The sequence below is a fragment of the Augochlora pura genome, chromosome 11 (assembly GCF_028453695.1).
Source record: "Augochlora pura isolate Apur16 chromosome 11, APUR_v2.2.1, whole genome shotgun sequence".
NCBI classification, from domain to species: domain Eukaryota; kingdom Metazoa; phylum Arthropoda; class Insecta; order Hymenoptera; family Halictidae; genus Augochlora; species Augochlora pura.
In genome coordinates this window covers 487346-506963 of record NC_135782.1, presented here as the reverse complement: position 1 = coordinate 506963, position 19618 = coordinate 487346, and the positions used below count along the sequence as shown (strand labels likewise).

The 19618-nt window shown below is 32.4% G+C and overlaps 5 protein-coding genes across 11 annotated transcripts; 1 reads left to right on the top strand and 4 right to left on the bottom strand.

Moving 5' to 3' along the window:
* The first annotated feature begins 1964 nt into the window (after positions 1–1964).
* Positions 1965–4769, top strand: Alg11 (ALG11 alpha-1,2-mannosyltransferase). Of its 6 annotated transcripts, XM_078194517.1 has the most exons (10): positions 2082–2237; positions 2321–2389; positions 2647–2763; positions 2827–3057; positions 3139–3371; positions 3441–3658; positions 3737–4021; positions 4082–4341; positions 4432–4566; positions 4632–4769. In XM_078194517.1, coding segments are annotated over exons 3-10 (1452 nt in total). In that variant the 5' UTR covers positions 2082–2237; positions 2321–2389; positions 2647–2761; the 3' UTR covers positions 4720–4769. The 6 variants fall into 6 exon arrangements, with proteins under 6 accessions (XP_078050646.1, XP_078050643.1, XP_078050644.1 ...); XM_078194518.1 differs by lacking the exon at positions 2321–2389 and having other exon boundaries at positions 2655–2763; XM_078194516.1 differs by lacking the exon at positions 2321–2389.
* A 71-nt stretch (positions 4770–4840) lies between these two features.
* Positions 4841–7351, bottom strand: Rtca (RNA 3'-terminal phosphate cyclase). Its single transcript, XM_078194522.1, has 7 exons — positions 6972–7351; positions 6740–6857; positions 6354–6672; positions 6110–6251; positions 5891–6030; positions 5663–5816; positions 4841–5588 (listed from the first exon to the last, which is right to left on the bottom strand). The coding sequence occupies exons 1-7, from the start codon at positions 7011–7013 to the stop codon at positions 5376–5378; spliced, it is 1128 nt and encodes a 375-aa protein (XP_078050648.1). The 5' UTR covers positions 7014–7351; the 3' UTR covers positions 4841–5375.
* Positions 7352–9119: 1768 nt separating this feature from the next.
* Cycg (cyclin G) lies at positions 9120–14354 on the bottom strand. The gene is made up of 7 exons (XM_078194528.1): positions 14214–14354; positions 11687–11931; positions 11188–11604; positions 10852–11106; positions 10560–10768; positions 10381–10448; positions 9120–10298 (listed from the first exon to the last, which is right to left on the bottom strand). The coding sequence occupies exons 2-6, from the start codon at positions 11804–11806 to the stop codon at positions 10403–10405; spliced, it is 1047 nt and encodes a 348-aa protein (XP_078050654.1). The 5' UTR covers positions 11807–11931; positions 14214–14354; the 3' UTR covers positions 9120–10298; positions 10381–10402.
* A 125-nt stretch (positions 14355–14479) lies between these two features.
* LOC144477082 (putative glutathione-specific gamma-glutamylcyclotransferase 2) lies at positions 14480–16582 on the bottom strand. The gene is made up of 3 exons (XM_078194533.1): positions 16100–16582; positions 15731–15958; positions 14480–15572 (listed from the first exon to the last, which is right to left on the bottom strand). Exons 2-3 carry the CDS (start codon positions 15863–15865, stop codon positions 15036–15038), a joined length of 672 nt encoding a protein of 223 aa, XP_078050659.1. The 5' UTR covers positions 15866–15958; positions 16100–16582; the 3' UTR covers positions 14480–15035.
* Positions 16583–16663: 81 nt separating this feature from the next.
* Positions 16664–19424, bottom strand: LOC144477076 (kanadaptin). 2 transcript variants are annotated; one of them, XM_078194514.1, is made up of 6 exons: positions 18566–19424; positions 18206–18477; positions 17966–18108; positions 17736–17896; positions 17300–17656; positions 16664–17228 (listed from the first exon to the last, which is right to left on the bottom strand). In XM_078194514.1, the coding sequence occupies exons 1-6, from the start codon at positions 19295–19297 to the stop codon at positions 16755–16757; spliced, it is 2139 nt and encodes a 712-aa protein (XP_078050640.1). In that variant the 5' UTR covers positions 19298–19424; the 3' UTR covers positions 16664–16754. The 2 variants fall into 2 exon arrangements, with proteins under 2 accessions (XP_078050640.1, XP_078050639.1); XM_078194513.1 differs by having other exon boundaries at positions 18551–19423.
* Positions 19425–19618: the final 194 nt, after the last annotated feature.

Genomic DNA, 19618 nt, shown 5'->3' with positions numbered 1-19618 from the left:
AAGTTAACTCGGGAAGCAACAGCAACAGCAAAGAAAGGCAGCAGAAGAAAAAAGCAACGTCATGAAGAGCAGATATGAGGAAGCATTTTGGAAAAATGACCAGAATTGACCACTGAGAAACACTTGAATGACCACTGATGATTATTGGAGTGTCCACTGATAACCACTTAAATCATAATTGATATCCACTTAAATTACCGTAACTGACTACTACGATGGCTGCTAGTGACCACAGGTGGACCAAGGGTCAGCAGTAATCAATGGAAGTCCATCTTGAATCAGAAAAATTTAGTTAGAATATTTCCGAGGAGCGCTTTTCGAAACACATCTACATACTTACGGGAACAATAACAGACTGACTAATTGAAAAACAACATTGCGCAGGTCGCCTACCTGTCAGTAACGGTCAGCAATGATTTCCTTATTGCTCATTCATTATTTATAAAAATATCTTCCACTAATAAATTTATTATTTCCGATGTCTAAAAATTTATAACATTTCCGATAGTTAGAAGTATGGTCAAGCATTCACTTTTCTATTTTTACATTTAACATGTTAGTGACAATAATTGTTGGAATCAGAGATGTGAAACAATTTTTTTCAACCAGAATAACTCGAGAAATTTTTGCGTTAATAAATTAATTGTTTCTTGCAATTTAATACTTGGAAAAATTAATTTTGACTTGCATATAATATTAGTTACTCACTTAACTACCTTATCGAATTAATGACCACTGATTACCACTTGAATTACCACAACTGACTACTAGGATGGTCGCTAGTGACCACAGGTGGACCAAGGGTCAGCAGTAATCAATGGAAGTCCATCTTGAATCAGAAAAATTTAGTTAGAATATTTTCGAGGAGCGCTTTTCGAAACACATCTACATACTTACGGGAACAATAACAGACTGACAAATTGAACAACAACATTGCGCAGGACGCCTACCTGATAGTAACGGTCAACAATGATTTTCATATTGCTTATTCATTATTTAATAAAATATCTTTCACTAATAAATTTCTTATTTCCGATGTCTCAATATTTATAACGCTTCCGATAATTAAACATATGATAAAGCATTCTAATGGCTATTTTGCAATTTAGTTTGTTAGCCGTTAGAATTACATCTAGTTGCTTTTCGAATTTCTCCAAGTAAGCATTGCACGTGGAAATTGTCATGAATGATGTTATAAAATTTTAATTCGTGAGAAGTTGTTCAGTAGAAAAGGAAAACCCTCCATCGGACATCTCCAAAACTCCGATTTTTCAGTGATTAATTAAATGGTCAGTATTTCTATTTGACGATGATTCTGCCATTTTGTACTATATATCAATTCAATAATTACCATTTCCTACCAACGAATAAATCGATTGATAATAAATCTTCACGTACTTACTACGCAGGAATAACATATTTGTTACTTTCATAACTTTATATTTTATACTTCAGTAAATTACAAGCAGTGAGTAACAGCATTTGCATCGTATAATTTATTTATACTAAACTTCAACTATGTGGTGGACCTTATTTTTCGACCATAGCATTTTTTCTGGACTCCCTCAGAATTATGTTTCTAGATGAAAAACTAACCCGTGCAAAAGTTTAAATAGATCAAACTACGGGAAAACGTGTCGCATCGAATTTGTCGATTTGTTAATTTTTGTAATTCATTTTTCGCCGTTATAATAATCTATCGCCATGAAGCATTTTCGGGAAACATATTTACCTCAGAGTACATTCAACAATTTTCGCAAACATACGGATGCAACAGATTTCAGTCATTTGAAAGTAGAAGCTTTTTTACAAATAGAATTTCACGACGGTTCAAGATGGCGCGCCAACCGAACAAATCCAGGAAAAGAGTGGGGGCCGCACACACAGCGAAATAAGGTTTTCTATCCATTGTGTTTCTCTCCATCGTTTTCTATAGTACTTGCGCGGAGCTGGATGAGCAGTAAAATGGTGGGGATGTGCGTGCCAGCTTAGGGAGAAGAAAAAGTGCGTAAGAGTAGGATCCATTACTGTATGTTTGGATGTATGTATGTATGTATGTATGTATGTTTGTATGTATGTATGTATGTATGTATGTATGTATGTATGTATGTATGTATGTATCTATGCATATTGTCAAACCTTGATCGGATCTAATAATGCTTAGTAATTCTTATCTTTATCGAAATGCGTATTGTAACTTATAAAAATTATGGTCAGAATCATTCACGCTGATACAGGTAATGGTATTAATAATAATAGGGAAAATAACAGGAATAATCTAAAAATTTTAAACGGTAATCATGAACTGCGTTTGCTTCAGAATAATGCATTTGACTCTAAAATCTACGACTCCGTTGCAAACAGATATTTACTTTGTACAGTATTAAAGGTATAGAATGTAGAATACATTTAATGTACATTACTTATGTAGCTATGTATGTATGCATGTGTGTAAAATTGTAATATCATTGTAAGCTACAGTTTAAATATATTAAATAAAGAACAAAATTATGACTGAAGCAGTTGTTGAGATAACAATAAAATTTGCATAAGATTACACTTGAATACATATATATTACGTATACATTTTGTTCGATTCACATGTAAAAATTAACCTAACGCGAGACATTATTTAATTGATTAAAGTTTCATAGCATTAACACACGAAACTACTACAAATAACCGCACGGATACTCGTGTCAAAATAATTTTTTGACAATTAAGTTTTTCCGAAGCCAAGAAGACGATATTCTGGGCACTCATGTAAGATTTCAATATGTTAATTTGTAATTGAAGATTTAATAAATTTTTCTGTTTTCGTTTTAGGATATCTATAGCTTTATCATTAAATATGATATTTATACTTTTCATTTGCAAACTGTTGTGCATAATTGTTGCTATACCTATTTTATTTGTAACGTGGAAAAGACTATACTCCAAAAGGAGAAAAGAAAGATCTCATAAAGGAACTGTTGTTGGCATCTTTCATCCGTATTGTAATTCGGGTGGTGGTGGTGAAAGGGTACTATGGGCTGCAGTTAGAGCTATACAAACCAGGTACATAAACCTTACTCTCGATCCAGCTGTATTTGTAGAATATAAAAATCCTTACTAATTTGAATTCTTTATTTATTACAGATATCCAGATGTACATACTGTAATTTATACGGGAGACCTTGATGCAGATCCAGAACAAATTATCAATAAAGCAGAAACGGTATTCAATTTTAAAATTGAAAGAAAAATTGAATTTATTTATTTACATAAACGCAAATGGGTGGAAGCTATGATGTATCCATATTTTACCCTTTTGGGGCAAAGCTTAGGATCGATTTGGTTAGGCATTGAAGCTTTAAACAGCTATGTACCAGGTTTGCGATTATTGTATTCATTAAATGCTTTATGTCTTGTCAAAACATATATGTAAAATGTAATTTTAGATATTTATATTGATACAATGGGTTATGCATTTACATATCCGTTATTCAGATATATCGGTGGATGTAGAATAGCAACGTACACGCATTATCCTACAATTTCAACTGATATGTTGCGACATATTTATAGAAGAGTTATTTCGCATAATAACAGACGTATTATAGCCAGAAATCCATTTCTATCTGCAGCTAAAATCGCTTACTACAAATTGTTTGCGTTTGTAAGTAAATTCGAATTGAAAAATATATGATACAAGTATAATCAGCTTATGAATCATGATGAATGACATTCGCTTTAGATTTATGGATGGGCTGGCAGTTGTGCTGAAATTATCATGGTGAATTCTTCTTGGACAGAAGATCACATTAACGCAATTTGGAAGTGTCCATTAAAAACTCATAGAATATATCCACCGTGCGACGTGAAACACTTAACAGAATTAAAACTTCTTAGTGAGGATGATAAAAGCGATATTATTCGGATAGTTTCAGTTGCACAATTCAGACCAGAAAAGAATCATCCGTTAATGCTAAGAGCGATGGATGAACTTAGATCAATTGTTAAAGAGGAAATTTGGGACAAGGTATATTTCATATAAATTCTACTAAATGTCGAAAGTGATCACGTTACACAAACATTCCAGATTCGCCTAATCCTTATTGGATCTTGCCGAAATGTGGAAGATGAAGTACGTGTTAAAGACATGCAGGATTTATCGAAACATTTTGCATTAGACGAAAACGTGGAATTTAAATTAAATATACCATATTCCGAGCTAGTGTCGGAACTTCAAAGGGCAACAATAGGATTACATACTATGTGGAACGAACATTTCGGTATCAGCGTAGTTGAATGTATGGCTGCAGGATTAATTGTTATAGCTCATGCTTCTGGAGGACCGAGGTAATCTTCTGTTAAGGAAAAAAAAGAGAAGTCAAAAATATTGTAAAACAAAGCACAAAAATATCTTGATGGATTTATTGATCGTTCTAGAGCTGATATAATCGAGACTCAACCAGGATCGCAAAATGGTTTTTTGGCTGAAGAAGCTGAAGAGTATGCAAGGATAATGGCACATATTATTAGTATGAACCCAGAAGACAGAAATATCATAAAAACGACTGCCAGGTATTAATAGGACAACTAATGGAAAAAATTGATTATCATAAATATTTTTATATATGTATTTGCAGGGCGTCCGTAAGCCGGTTTTCAGATGAAGTATTTGAAAGGGAATTTTTACGAACGATAGAACCATTTTTTCGACAAAAACAGGAATGAACTGAATAAAAAATGATTTCCGAATAACGAATGTGTAAATAATAGTAAGCTTTTCTTTTATAAAATGTACTCCTTAATTGCTTTATAATAGTTTAGATATTCGTAAATGTAAATTAAAGTAAACCAAGTTTCATTACCAAAGAACAACTTGTACCGAGTTTCTTAATATTAACCCTTTTGCACCCTGGTCTTCACCCTCCGTGGATGTACTAAAATTGCTGGTAATCGTGATACTGTCAAGATTACAAATTTTTTCGATCACTCCATATGTCGCGTATAGTCTTTTTAAATATTATTATTATTACTATTATTTCCAACAATATATTATTTTATATTTGAAGAATACATGTATTTCATACTTCACGAGCATGTATGTTCGAGTATATAGTGATGTGTAAAAATTCTCAGAATGTAGAATACAAAATATAATTAACGGAAATAATGAATGCAAAATATAATTAACTAACACAGATGTTAACAACACTTTAAAAAGCATTTGATTAGATTTCGCAATTGTCAGCGGCTTTTGTATACGCTATCGATACAGTAGATTCTCCCGAACAATTTCGTAGCCTTATATGTAATATATTTTTCTCAGAACTATTTTTAAGGAGACTGCGTTATAATTACGATAAAAAACGTACGACAGCTATCTATCATTTCGCTAAAGGTTTATAATCACAACCTTCACACTCTAAAGTATATGAAATGTTATCTCCAACTTCTCTTTCCCTCAATTCAAACCGAAAATTATAATGCTTCAACATCATTTCTGCCACTTTTATAGCAGTTTCGGTGTGACAAGTTAGTTTTTGACTTCCAAGTTTAATTCTTGAAGTACCTTTTGCTAGAGCCATTAGTATTATTAACTGAAATACATAAATATTAAGAAAAGTTCAATTACATAATTAATATAATTTTATTATATTATAGATAGAAATACCTGATCTTGAGCATGTTCATCAACGCAAGACGCGGCCAAAATTGCGTTTAAGATTTCACTAGCTGCTTGTACACCTGGTATAACTTGTTCTTGACGACTGCCACCCAATCCTGAACCACCATAGACACATCCACTTGTGGTATTGCACACTATGCTAATATCCAATTATGTTTTATTATTAAATAGAATTCATGAAATTCTTTCATTTAGAATACTGTAATATCTCACTTGATACCAGACCCATTTCCAAAGGCTATGGCTCTATCCTCCTTATAACATTCTATATTTATTTGTGGAATTGGAATATTGTGTTTATTAAAACCATCTATCAAAACTTCTTTAGCATCATTCGCCATTTTATGTGCTTCCTGTGAAAAATTACAATTTTGTTAAAAATAAAGCAGCTGCACACTTGTTTGTTGACACAATGGTATATGGAATACATACCTTAATATGAACAACACCAGCAACATATGCCCATCCTATTATTTCCTTGGGTACACCAGGATCAATTAAATTAACAGCATTCAGACCACGAACAGGTTTTATATATAAATGCACTTCTCCACCTCCCTTTGGATAATAACCCCTCCATTGGTCAATAAAAAATTAATATTCTCTAAATAATAGAATCTTTAACTTATGCTAAATATTGGCATATAACTCATTTTATTTATAATGTGTTCAGTACCTTCTCACAACTCTAAAATCAAAATCAGCTCCAAATTGATTAAGTAAAGGTCTTAATACTTCTGTAAGATATTCTATATGTGGCCCCATAGGAACATTTGTACCACCTTTAAGAATTAATGTAACATTTCGTGGAAAAAATAATGCACAGGGCAATGCTACCTGGGCTAACAGACAAATACAACCAGCAGTTCCTATATCTATGACAAATGTATGTCTGTTGTCTGAATTTAAGCAATTTGGTTTAAATTCTATGCTAGTCGATCCTATAATAGCTCCTTGTACATCTGCATTGCACATACTCTTCAATAGTTCGATACCTGTAATAATATTTGTTTTTAAATTAATTAAATCATAAACATAGATTACATAATTATAAATATGCACCTTTTAAGTGTTGAGCAGCTAGTCCAGGTTTCGGCCGACCTGCTCTAATATTATCAATTTTCACTGGTATTTTGTACAATGCACTTAGACATAATGCTATCCTTAATACTTGGCCACCCTTACAAAAATTGAGAACATACATTTGTACGAATATCTAGTATTTACGGTTTATTGAAACTATAACCTACCAGTAATCATGCTTTAAAAAAATTAACAGATTATAAATACTTACACCCTCGCCTAAACTTCCGTCAATCTGTACCGTAGATGTCATAATACGAATGCGGTATGATCAACTGCTCAAGGAGAAATTTGTGTTATCGTGTGCAAAAATGTCTTTGATACTTGAAAATCGTCGATTTCAAACTTTCGCTCTTTTAAATGAAATGAAATTGAAGTTTATGTGCTCACTTCAAATATTCGACTACGTAGTGGCTATGTTCATGTCATAGTTGGGTATATGTATGGGAGCCGTTCCTGCATGCTTTTCTTACTCCCTAAACTGTCGCTTATATCCTCATTATTTTGCTAAGTATCCAATCCGTTGTGGATTCTGTCTCAGCGATGAATCGTCGACTCGAAGGTGTGCAGAAATGGACCCATTGTTACTGTAATTTTACATACATACATGTGCATACGTATATGTATGCGTACTTATTGTATGTACATCCACATACCTTGACGTCATGCTTTAGGGTAGAAAATATGTAATGAATTCATTAATTAGTATTCGTTATTTTATTAAAAATCATCATTGAATATGATTGTTTTTTTTCCAGTTTTACTATAAACACACGTCTTTATATTACAAATTTAATGTTCATGTTTAAGATAATGCCGCTAACATCACACATTAATAAAATGCGACACCTCTGTTTTGTTCAGTACCGTATCTTATTGTTTGCAACAAACAGTTACAGCTCTTTTGCAAATTTTACTTTTCATTTGATTGTACAGTATACATATAAAAATTAAAACAGAATTAACTACTTTTTGTGCATTGCGAATTTGAATCATTTGTTTCTTCTATATTGTCCTATAAAATAACAATTCCCATCAAATAATACGTTAATGTAACAATTTAATATTTTAAAATTTCATTTGTTTTCCGACATATCTTACAATATATCATTTTTAATAACAAGTTCTAATCTTTTTCCCTATTTCATAGTAACCTGAATAATAATATTAGGTTTTATACTCATCGTAAGTTTCTTTGTTACTTTTTTTATGAGTTTAGATAGAAGATACAAAGAAAGAATATATATATTTTTTTGTTAAGTCGAGTCATAAATGACTTCCATTTTTTCATCAGACATTTATTTTGTATATTTATTTTGAACCCTTATCTAATTAGTAATAACAAAAATTTATTCGTTCCAATGACTCATAGCCGGTAGGTACGAACAATAGATTTTACCTAGTTGCATCGGAAGTTATTTATGACTTGACCTAATTTGTGTAAGTGAAATCGTACTAAAATCATATACTACATCTATAATTTGTCACTGATTACATTAAAAGTTTAAAGTATTATTGTTTATTATCTCTCCTTTATGAAATTTCTTCGTAGGAAGAATGAGTAAAACTTGTGAAATTGTCTATTTCATATACTAAAATGTATAATTTTTCACTTTGTATTGGCATTTTATTGTAAGAAAAGATTCGGTAGAATTAACTTCGGAAAATATACAGAGTTGCATGTAATACTGGTTAATGTATGCTAACGAAAAATGTCTGAGAATTCATGATCTTTACAATAATAATAATAATTAACTTGTTTTCTTATTTGATTAAATACATCTCTGGATAACAGTCTAACATATTTTAGCATTATTCTAAGATATGTAATTTGAATTACTCTTTGCTATTCGTTCTACAAATAAAATGAAATTTTAATGTATACAACTTATGACTAGCGTGAACTGGCTAAGGCTGCAAAGACGCCATATAACAATTGAATCAATCTCTTTCAAAATAATCGGCGCTTCAAAGTATTAATTCATTTCTACAATTAGTTTAAAAATTTGGCGCTGCGTATAGATTAAGAATTCGTGATGTTGCGATCAATATATCAAAATTATACAATTATTGTGTTTGTTTAATATAAATAATTTTTATAATAAATTCAAAATATTTTTATTTTATTTTCGATGTGTTTTAAACACTATGAAACTGCCACAAAAGCTATCATGTGAAAAATTAGTAGACAATAAATTGTTACACGATGAATTTTTAATTCTCAAATGCTCGAGACAATTTCGCTACCATATAATAATTGCCACGTTTGAAAACTACTTTAGTAAAAAATTCTATCACAAATTGTGGCTTTAAAATGTTACTCTTATATGTAATCGTACGTAATACTATGTATCTTAAATTATTTTACTTAAATTATACTTTCACAGCTGACATTTTTTGCTTTTTTTATTTTATTTCCAAACAGTTTGTTTGAAGCATTCATAATAATTATGTTAACCTCTTGCACTCTTATAAGTGTTTACAAACACTATATATATATATATATATCAATTTCTCACATTTATTCATTAATTCTTTTATAAATTTTAGATGTCACCTTCATTACCTACTGTTTTTTCAATTGTGTATGTTTTTATTTAATATAAAAATTATATTCGTGTACCACTACCAAGAAATTTGGAAAACAAACCAAAGGAAATTTGCAAAATACCATTCGAGGGCAAAAGGTTAAGCTCTTTAAATTACTCAATAAAAAATGCTTCGTTGCATCTCTTACACCATTGACATATTGTAAAAACATGTAACAGAAGGCTACTCTATTTACATTCATTCGCAGTTTATCTTCAAACAATACACATCATTTAAATAATCTCACAAGAAAACATCAATCAGAAAAATCGCTCTTGGTAAATTTTCAGAGTTTAGATTTATTAAATGTTTTGATCACTGTAATTAGTTTTTTAATTTTTATAATTTACTTTTAAATAATTTTTAATTTATATTTGCGCATGATTAATTTCCTTGATTTCTAAACACACACACACACGCAGACACACAACCCACGCCTTGCATGCATACGTATGTGTATATGTGTGCGCGCGTGCGTGTGTAAATATACATATAATAGAATTCCATCCATAAAGTACGAGTTACAATGAACATTGTATCACATTAACTTTAACGTTAGTAAAATACGATTTGCTGTTTCGACTTCATTCCCTTCATTTGCACATCACTCGTGTGCTATACATATATAGCTATGAAACATTAAATTTCAATCAGAAATTCTCGTCTTTCCTTATAAAACGTATGGTATAATTGAAACAAAAAAGTATACATCCGATGAAACTAATATATCCAAAATCAATTCGATTTTTCATTTTAGAATACTGTAACAAAATGTGAATGTACACTTCACTCGAGTTTTCAATGTATGATACAAAAGAGCTATCTGACAGTTCGTCGTACGACGTAAATACATCGGTATTTGTACTTTCTATTAATTTCTAATTTCAAATTAAAGTTACACTTTTCTTTTATTGCTTGACGGATAAACACTGAACTTCTAATCCAGTACCTAAAAAGACAATATAATAAAAATTCTAACACGTCCCTTTCGATTTCTAAACTTGTACTTATAATGGCAATTGCGGACTCACATTAAGGCCTCGATATTGCCACTTAACGTCTCTTGTTCCCATGGCGTCGGCCAAACTTTCGATTTTTTCTATAAATACAAGGGATAAAATTATTTCCATGCTATTAGTTAATGAAAATATTCTCATCTACCGATGCTATACTATTCATAAGAAAAAATTAAGTAATTGTATAAACATACCTAATTTTACTCGGTGAAGGAACTGGAGCATGTTCGGCGATAACAGGTAATACAGAAGTGAATTTATCAGTTGGACGTAAAAGGCGCGCCGTACGAGAGGATAATCTCCATATCAGTCTTTGTTTATGAGGAGTTTGCTCTTGAGCATTATATTTGCTCAATATAGCACCTACGGCCTCATGCGTGGAGAAAAAACTTGTGTCTGAAATCTGTAAACAGGCATAATAGATAAACGCGGACATAATGATTTTATTGGAAAAATATAATGTAATCATTAACGTTTTAACGTTACCTTACATATTTTCTGAAGTTCTACTGCAAATTCCAAAAGTCTAAGTATCTGATGTTTCGGTATTACAGTCATATTGATCGCAGAGGAACTAGGTATAGTGGTTGTAGATTTGGTAGTATCTGCATTTGTATCCAGTCGATTAACTGCACTATCCAAGTATGTGCAAAGTAAAACAAGTGCAACCTCTGATGGTCTTAAACTTGCACAGCAACCATCACAAGCAACCATCTCTAGTCTGAGAAGAAGCTCGGATTCCTGAAACAATGTAATAAATTTCTGTTATTGTCATTTTAATGCTAAAATTTTTTACCATAGTGCATTAAACATATATCTCACCGTAACAATGTTATTGTATATCTCTCCTAAACCAAATTGTAATGCAACTGCATGGAACATAGTGTGAAATAATCGAAGAAAAAACAAGGGTGTCACAGGTTGTGTACCCGGTGCCCATTCTAATTTGTTCCGTATTACTTCCGACATACGTTTCAGATCACCACCCGTGCATTTGCACTGGGAAATAGAGACTAAGTGATCAGCATCCAAGGACTGCGCTAACTGAACAGCAGCTATATGAAAAGCAGATACACTAATACAGGCCATATGCTTTGGCCTTGCTTTCATCTTTGTTAAGAAGCGGTCCATTAAATTGATGGCAATAAAAAACACATCCGATGGTAAGTCGTACCATACTTTTAAACACCTCAAAACATGGGCAGAACCATCACGAGCCCCGATTGTTATCTCATCATTCTGAAAAATGGGATGGTATAAAATGTAAATTACTACAGTCACAACATATATGAAACTCCATCACCGCAGCTTGTACATTTACCTGTGACATAGTCGGTAACTGAAGGTTAGGTTGATATTTTACTTCTAGGACCAAAGCTTCTTGCAGTTGTTTGAGTAGTGGGTGGATTGCATCCGGTACAGGCAAGCCCGATGTGTCCATTCCTGCAATGTGTGACCAACAGCTAACTACAACAACAATGAAATAATAATACACAGAAGATGTGTAGTATGGCTGATGATGCAGATGTCACACAACAAGAATGGCGCAGCTGGCTAGCCTTGTATCTGTAACAATAATACAATAACAGATCTTAAAAAAGTTATATAAACCAACTTCTGAAAGTTGCAAATTGAAAGTTTACAAATATTTAAACATACATAATAAAACTAGTAGTCTTGTTGGTTTCAATGAATGGACGAGAAAACGGGTTAATTTGAAATAACTTCGAGAACTTTCTGGAAATGTTAATTCCGAATTTTGTTTACGATATACAATAAAAAATGCGAAAAAGTTGGAAAACATGGTATTCGCATATTTTTACGAGTCGAACTTTTTAAAGTATGGTTCTCAATATTTTTAACGTTCGCGAATTATTTCGTCAAAATCAAGTGTCCACGTATATAACTAAAATGTTTTAAGTTTTATTTAAAAGATTTATTGTTATAATAATTTATTAGAATGATACATATAGAATATTCTAATAAAGTATCAATACTCAAATGATATTACCGAAATTGTGTCGACTGCAGAACAGACACCATCAAAGAAAAATAACTATATAAAGTCATTGAACGGCTGACGCAACAAACTGTCAAAATTAAGGGTTAGCTGTAAACGCATGTGTAAATTTGTAATAAAATGAAATCACATCACTGAATATACAGTACGTATTTTTTTAATTCAATTAATCTTTACATTTCACAATTGAACACTTTTGCGAATTATCGGATATAAGAATTGAACTGTTATCATTTGGAAAATTACATCAAACTGTTCCGATTGTACAATTAATTCAATTATTTCTAAATGCTGATTTAAATAAGAAAGAAATTTGAAAACAGGCAGAAATGGGTAACTAAAAAAAGTATTTAGATTTCGAAGGTTAATGACTGTTTAGTTATTAATGGTGGTATATAAGGGTTTTTGTATTACTGTCGGTTGTATAAGTGTATCAAATTGTGTTCACATACATACTATTTACATACATGAAAAAACACGGTCGTACAAGAGCACAGAACTATGGCAAAAACTATAATATACACATGTACTACACTTCTTTTTTTTCCTTTGTTTGCGTAAGAGCAAAACAGTTCCCATGAGGAGCGACATACGATCTTTGAGCGTGTTCTCAACTCGGCTGACTATAGCTCTAGATTGCGTGTCGCATCTGTTTTGTAAATCGTAAAACAACAATCGTCAATCGTCACATCATCTCATCATTACATCGTCACAGATGGATAATATCCGAACGTTTACGGCGACAAACGAATTTTTGCGAACATTCTTACGAAATGTTATACGGTTCTATTCAACCATTAACGCAAAATGAAAAATATTATCCGTGACACAGGCTTTACCGAAATAATCGTTTATTCGTATTATCATATCATTCATTTTTTAAAATATGTTGTAGTACAAAACTGCAAAATTGAAATCTCCTTGCATGATTACAGCTGATTACAATATTATGAGTATACGCTATCGGTTAATTATTAAGAAAATAGCATCTTAAATAAATTAATTAACGCTTTTACAAAAGAAGAATGTGTTCCATTTATAAATAAATGTAGTTCATAAATATTATACTTTATAACTTACGCAGTGTTTTTAACGTTCAAACACAAAATGAACTTTGGAATAATCCTAATTTAGCTTTATTCTATATAACTGCGCTGTTTTCATTTACAGTATCAATGGCAAATCATCGTTCGGCAGATAAACCATACGTATGCCTTGATCAAAAAATTCCCGAAAAATACTAACAACACAATTTGTGGGGTTCACAAATCGGGTTTTACTTATGCTAGCTTAGCAGTAGAAAACCAGTAAAGTTTAAACAAATTCGCTTTTTAGAAATTATTTAATATTTTCAAAAATAACAATAAGATTTTTATAACAAGGATTATTAGGATTTCTGTTAAATGTGTAACAAAATTAATAAAAGTAGATTTTCAGAAAGGTATTAGTATCCATTCCGCATATGATTTGTTAACTTTTTGTAATGTGGTTACTAGTAGCAGAAAAACTGTACAAAATTTACACCCTTCGTTCTATTTTGAAAAGCTTGATACAATAACATATAGCAAATGTTAAATGAGCCATAATAGTAGGTCGAGGTAATTGAAAAGATCGGTCTGCTCTAAGCTATATTGCGGAAAATAATTTTGTTTATGGACTTGATACTTTCTTGACTGTAAAATAATTGCAAGACATGTACATATTCACCGTTTCGTTTGCGTCGTACCACCATTTTGTCTTAGCTGAACAATCGCATCTATGTACGGATGTATGTACGTAGGAATAATCATGTAATAGAAAAACTAGAAAATTTCGTAAGATAACTCACCCGGATGCGTCCGAAACGCTTTCACGTTAATAGATCACCCAATCTTGGCTTGTTTTATCGTATTCGCCTGTACATAGAGGAAACAGACTCGCAGACGAACTGCTGGGTTTGACAGTTGCTCTAACAATAAGAAATGGCGGAACCGTATACGTTCAGCTGATCATTACGCGTCATAGAGTCAATGCACGCACATGCGTAATAAAAGTAGTTCCTTCACGAATGTAAGAATTTATTTTTCTCAGAAATTCTGAACTTATCGGTAATATAAAAACGTAAATAATTGTTATCGTTACAAAAATATTATTTCAATGTGACAAAATTGAGTTGTATCATTTTTTTTTTTTAAATTAACATAAATGGTGGTTTGATAACCCTACGATTTAACGGGCGAAATACACAAATCGATATCGATGCGCAAATTAAATGTACCTACATAGATACATAATGTGTTATTCGGAATCGAATAGATACGTATGCAATTATTTTTCTATGAATACATAGAAAACAGGTGTGCTGCTTTGTATATTTTTATAATTTATGACTTTTGTCAATGCTGACTATACTGAAATAACGTGACTAGAATTCAAAATTTAATACTTTTTTATTCATCGTCGCCTACTTTTCTTCATGAATTAAAAAACATTTATTGGGAATAGTTACTGTTTGAAAACATTTCTTTAATGAAATTAAAACTCTGATAGAATTGTTTCAAGTAGAATTAATTTAAATTAGATTAGAAGATGTATTATCGGATTTTGTATTTCTAACAACTTCTTTTTTTGCCTAGACCTATGTTATATTCTAATCAAATATGTGTTTTATCTATTTTTTTCCAACAACTGAATTTTTATCAAATTTTGCTTGTTCAGTTTCTTCCTCTTCCAGCGCCTTTACGGTAGCTTCCAAAGTAAACAAATGCTCGTCGGATACATTTGGTGCTATTATTCGCATCGCAGAGGCTAATTTATATAAATATTCTGTATTAGTTCCACTAGGACCACTAGACACAAGTATGTGTTTAGCTATCGTAGAAATATCTTCTACACCCGCATAATTTGGATTATCTTCTCCACCTATATAAATTGTGATGTAAAATGATGTATTATCTTCGCTTAATGGTATTAATTTTGCACATTCAAGGATGCCCTGAGTTGAATTGTTTTCTAGTGAATGTACTCCAATGTTTTCTATTGAATAAGATGGATAAAAGGGTACACTTTTCCTTTCATAGCCACCTTTTTCTCTATAGTCCAAGTGTTTAACAACCTTATTTATGTCTTTGGATGATATTTTATATGCGATACCCCATACTTCGTCTTTGGCATTATCGGATGCTATCAATGTGACAACTCTGCCAGGCTAAAATGAAATTTATGCTGTATTAAATCAATTTGTGAAAATAAGAGAAATGTAAGTAAAAATTATTGCCAAACAATAAAATGGCATAGAATAAACGCATAGTTGGGAAATAAAGGATAAAAGAGATTTTCATGGAGAAATTATAGTTGCAAACATACTCTACTAGGTATTCCTCTATGGTCTGTACTTTTTTGATAAAATCTCCTATTGTATCCTTTAATGTGTCCGACCAAAATTTTTTCATACGGAAAATCGGCTTTCCATATAAGTGAACCATAACCAAATACCCACATTATAACTTATCGCATTACGCAATAATACATTTAATAGCTCATTTCACTCTCTAATAAAAACGTTGCTCATCGATTGCTTGAAATCTTTAATATCTAGAATTATTAAAAAAATGGTTTATTGTACATACTAGTTCTAAGAATGACTGACGTTGAAAACGTGTTAAACTATTTATCAACAGTTATTGAAGTAATCTGTGATTCATATGTATGTATGTAGAACACATGTATCTATACCTGTCTTTTACATATCAAAATTTTCTACAAATACTCTTGATAGGTATGTTTCAGATAAACTTATAATTTCAGAAAATAAACAGCCAAAACCACTGTTCGTTCGAACCACTTTTTCATGGTTTCGGCATGATACCGATACCGAAGGTAATTCGGTATCGAGTACCGAATGTCAAGAATAATTAAGATTAAGGAATCGCCTATTAGTAAAACCACGATTCCAAAAAATCAGTCTCGTGGTGGGGATACAATCTATGAATTTATAAAGTAAGGAAGCACACTTAGTCTTCAACCGGAGGGACATGTTACATACATATACGAAATGATGAGAAATACGTTTGAGCATGAAATGTAATTACTTTCTATTTTAATCCAATTGGCTAACGTATTACATAGGTATATATGCTGAGACTGTTTTGTGTATTGCAACAGTGCTGCCCCGTGGCCATAGACAGAGAAAATACAAAAATATAGAGTATTTTTTTTTACAAGGTACATTTTTTACCTAACCGTTGTACTAGATAAATTCTCAAATTATTTTTTACAGTTAATAAACATACAAACAAATCTTATAAATAAACGTATTTATTTACAATATAATACATCAAATGTCATTAATTAAAGCCACGTTATGACTGAATAACGGTGTAATGTAAATTTAGTAACCATATTTTTCGTTAAGACTCGTTTTTCCATCCCCTTCTTGTCCTTGTGGAGGAATCCACATAGAATAATTGTCGGCATAAATATCTTGATCACAAGATACCATTTTCCGACGTTTCTTTTCTCGGTTAGACGTATTTATGCTAATCGTGGAGGTAGTAGTATCAGCATCGACTGTAGTGACAGCCATCATAGTATCAGCACTTTCAACATCGGTTGTGGTAGGAATAGTAATGGTAGCAGCAGTAGTACTAATAGTAGTAGTAGTAGTATCAGCAACAGCAGCAGTAGTAGTAGTAGCAATAGTAGCAGTAGCAACAGCAGTATCAGCTTTAGCTCCTAATTCGTCCTTGTTTGTATCTTCGGGGTCCGATTCTTCTTCAAATTCCTCTTCCATGCTATCTTTGGCAGATGTATGTGTTATTAATCCAGTCCTGTTTCCTTTTGTCCGACGATTATCAAATTTTTCCTGTTTAAGATGTGTTGAAAGTTGATATTAAAACTGTCAATAAAGATGTCTAAAAGAAAGGATAAACGTACCTTTCTACGTTCAAGCATGGTACGTTGGATTTTACTTGTTTTTGATATGTCTTCCTTAGCATTCATAGTTGTGGGATTTATTGTTACAGTTTGTTGAACAAGTGCCGGTAAATTTGCTGGTCGCGTTAGATTCAATAATTTAATTACGCTCGCCTCTTCTTTACGAAGAGTCAGTAGTTCCAGCTTCATCTTGACAATGTCGTTTTTAGATAACGCTGACGAACTCAAGTTTGACATAAAAGCATCCAACGCGTCTTCTTCCGACGTATCTGCCCTCGCATTAGTTTCATGTTGCCAATTTTTAATCGAATTTGTTAGATACGAGATCCGTTTCACAATTTTCGCGTGTTTTTCAAGCTGAAAGAAATGCAAACAATTACGGATACAATGATACGTCCATTGTAAGAAATGTATAATGCACAATTGTCAAGCTTACCAAGGAATTGTACGTTTCCACTTTTTCTTCCAATTTTCCAGCTAGGCGCATTCTTTGTTCACGTTTTCTTTCTATCGATCCTGTTCTGTCTAAGAAGTTGTCCTCATCCGAATCATAGTAATCTTCAGCTTCCCAGTTTCTTGTTTTTCGTTTCTTTGCTTCTACAAGAAGAAGCGACAAATATTAAGGAAAGAAACAAATTTGACCTCACATCGGATACACGCTCTCACCATGATGAGACTGTCTTAGCAATCCGTATTTGTCCAATATTTTACAAGCCTCTAGCGCACATTTTACTACCGCTTCTTTTTTTTTGCCTTTGACAAGAGCTTCTGCTTTCAAAGAGTGACCTACAATATCATCCATGGGTAGTCTGCAATTTATGCAATGAAATATATGAGAAACGCGAATACAGCTTGCAGACACAATATATAGAGATTAAGTTAATTAGATTCAACATAGGCACTTACTGTACCCAGCATAAAAATTGACCAGGTCCTCTTTCTTCTGTTTTATACTGCAGATCATATCCTTCCCGCTCAAACCAACCTCTCAAGGTTTTTTTAGGGTCTTCTAAAACTAACTCCTCATCGCCAATGCATGCAAAAGGATTCTCTTGCAAATCCGTTTCTTCGTTAGCATCTTCTCCCATACCCCAGTCAATACCATCAGTCTCTTTGTTTTCATTAGACGATCCATCATCCTGATTATCAGGTTTTTCTATCTTTGAAGATCTCATTTGCTACAAATATCACCAAATATATATAAATAGTATTTCAATAATTACATTTAAAAGTAAAAGCAGTTTAAAATACCTTCAGTTCCGATACCGTATACACAGATTCCTCTTCTTGATCATCCACTGGAGCTTGTAATATGAATTTTCTCTGACTACATCCAAATCTGAGCATATGACCACCTTGTACCCTTACATAAATATTAGGTTTAATAAGACTACCATTCCAAAAAGTACCATGAGTACTTCCTAAGTCGTATACATAAAAGCCTTTAGGATTGTCACAATCATCTATCGATCTGTACTGTAGGACAGCATGATGCCTAGAAATCGTTGGATGGGCCAATGATATGTGACACGATGGTAGTCGTCCAATGATGTAGAAACTTTGTTCCATGAGTGAAATAGTATCTATAATGATTCCAGATTTTAATACCTCCATTTTGTAATCTTTTTCTGGTTTTCCACTCCAAGGAGGTTCCATGTAAGGAAACGGTGGATCCTTGACATGTTCTTGAGATTTTTCCACCATAACCAAGTTTTCCGAGTTGTCTATTGAAGAAACCGGGCATGTTTTCGAATTTTTACCTTCTACTCGAAAACGCTCAAGTCCAGTGACAGTCGGTTTTTTAAAAACTATATCGGTGCTCGTCGCATTAGGAATTTTCAACAAATCGGTTCTATTATTTTCTATCGAACTGGATACGGTATTATCACTGTCTTCTTCATCGTCTATTTTTCTTACTTCCTCGTTGTTTGAATCCATTGTGATCTCTTCCTTTTCCGGCTCACGCGGTAATTTTTCGTCATTTACTTCCATTTCCATAATTACTTTTACCAATAATGCCAAGAAAGCGTTGGTTGAAAGTAATCTTCAAGTAAACAATGTTACCTGTAACTTGCGAGTTCAAGCAAGCTATATGCATACACGTAAATGCAGGCTGTCACAGAGCGATTCTAAAAAACAAAATGAAAAGAAAATCAAATCATTGTCGTCCAATACGCAGTGGATCTTGTCGCAGCAGTGAATCATTAGCCAATCAGGGGAAAGAAAATTTATATTTCGATCCTCGCTAATGAATCAAGCTGCGGCCTCGAGTAATAGTACTGTACCTCTTGAGATCACAAGGTACAGTAGCAAGATCTA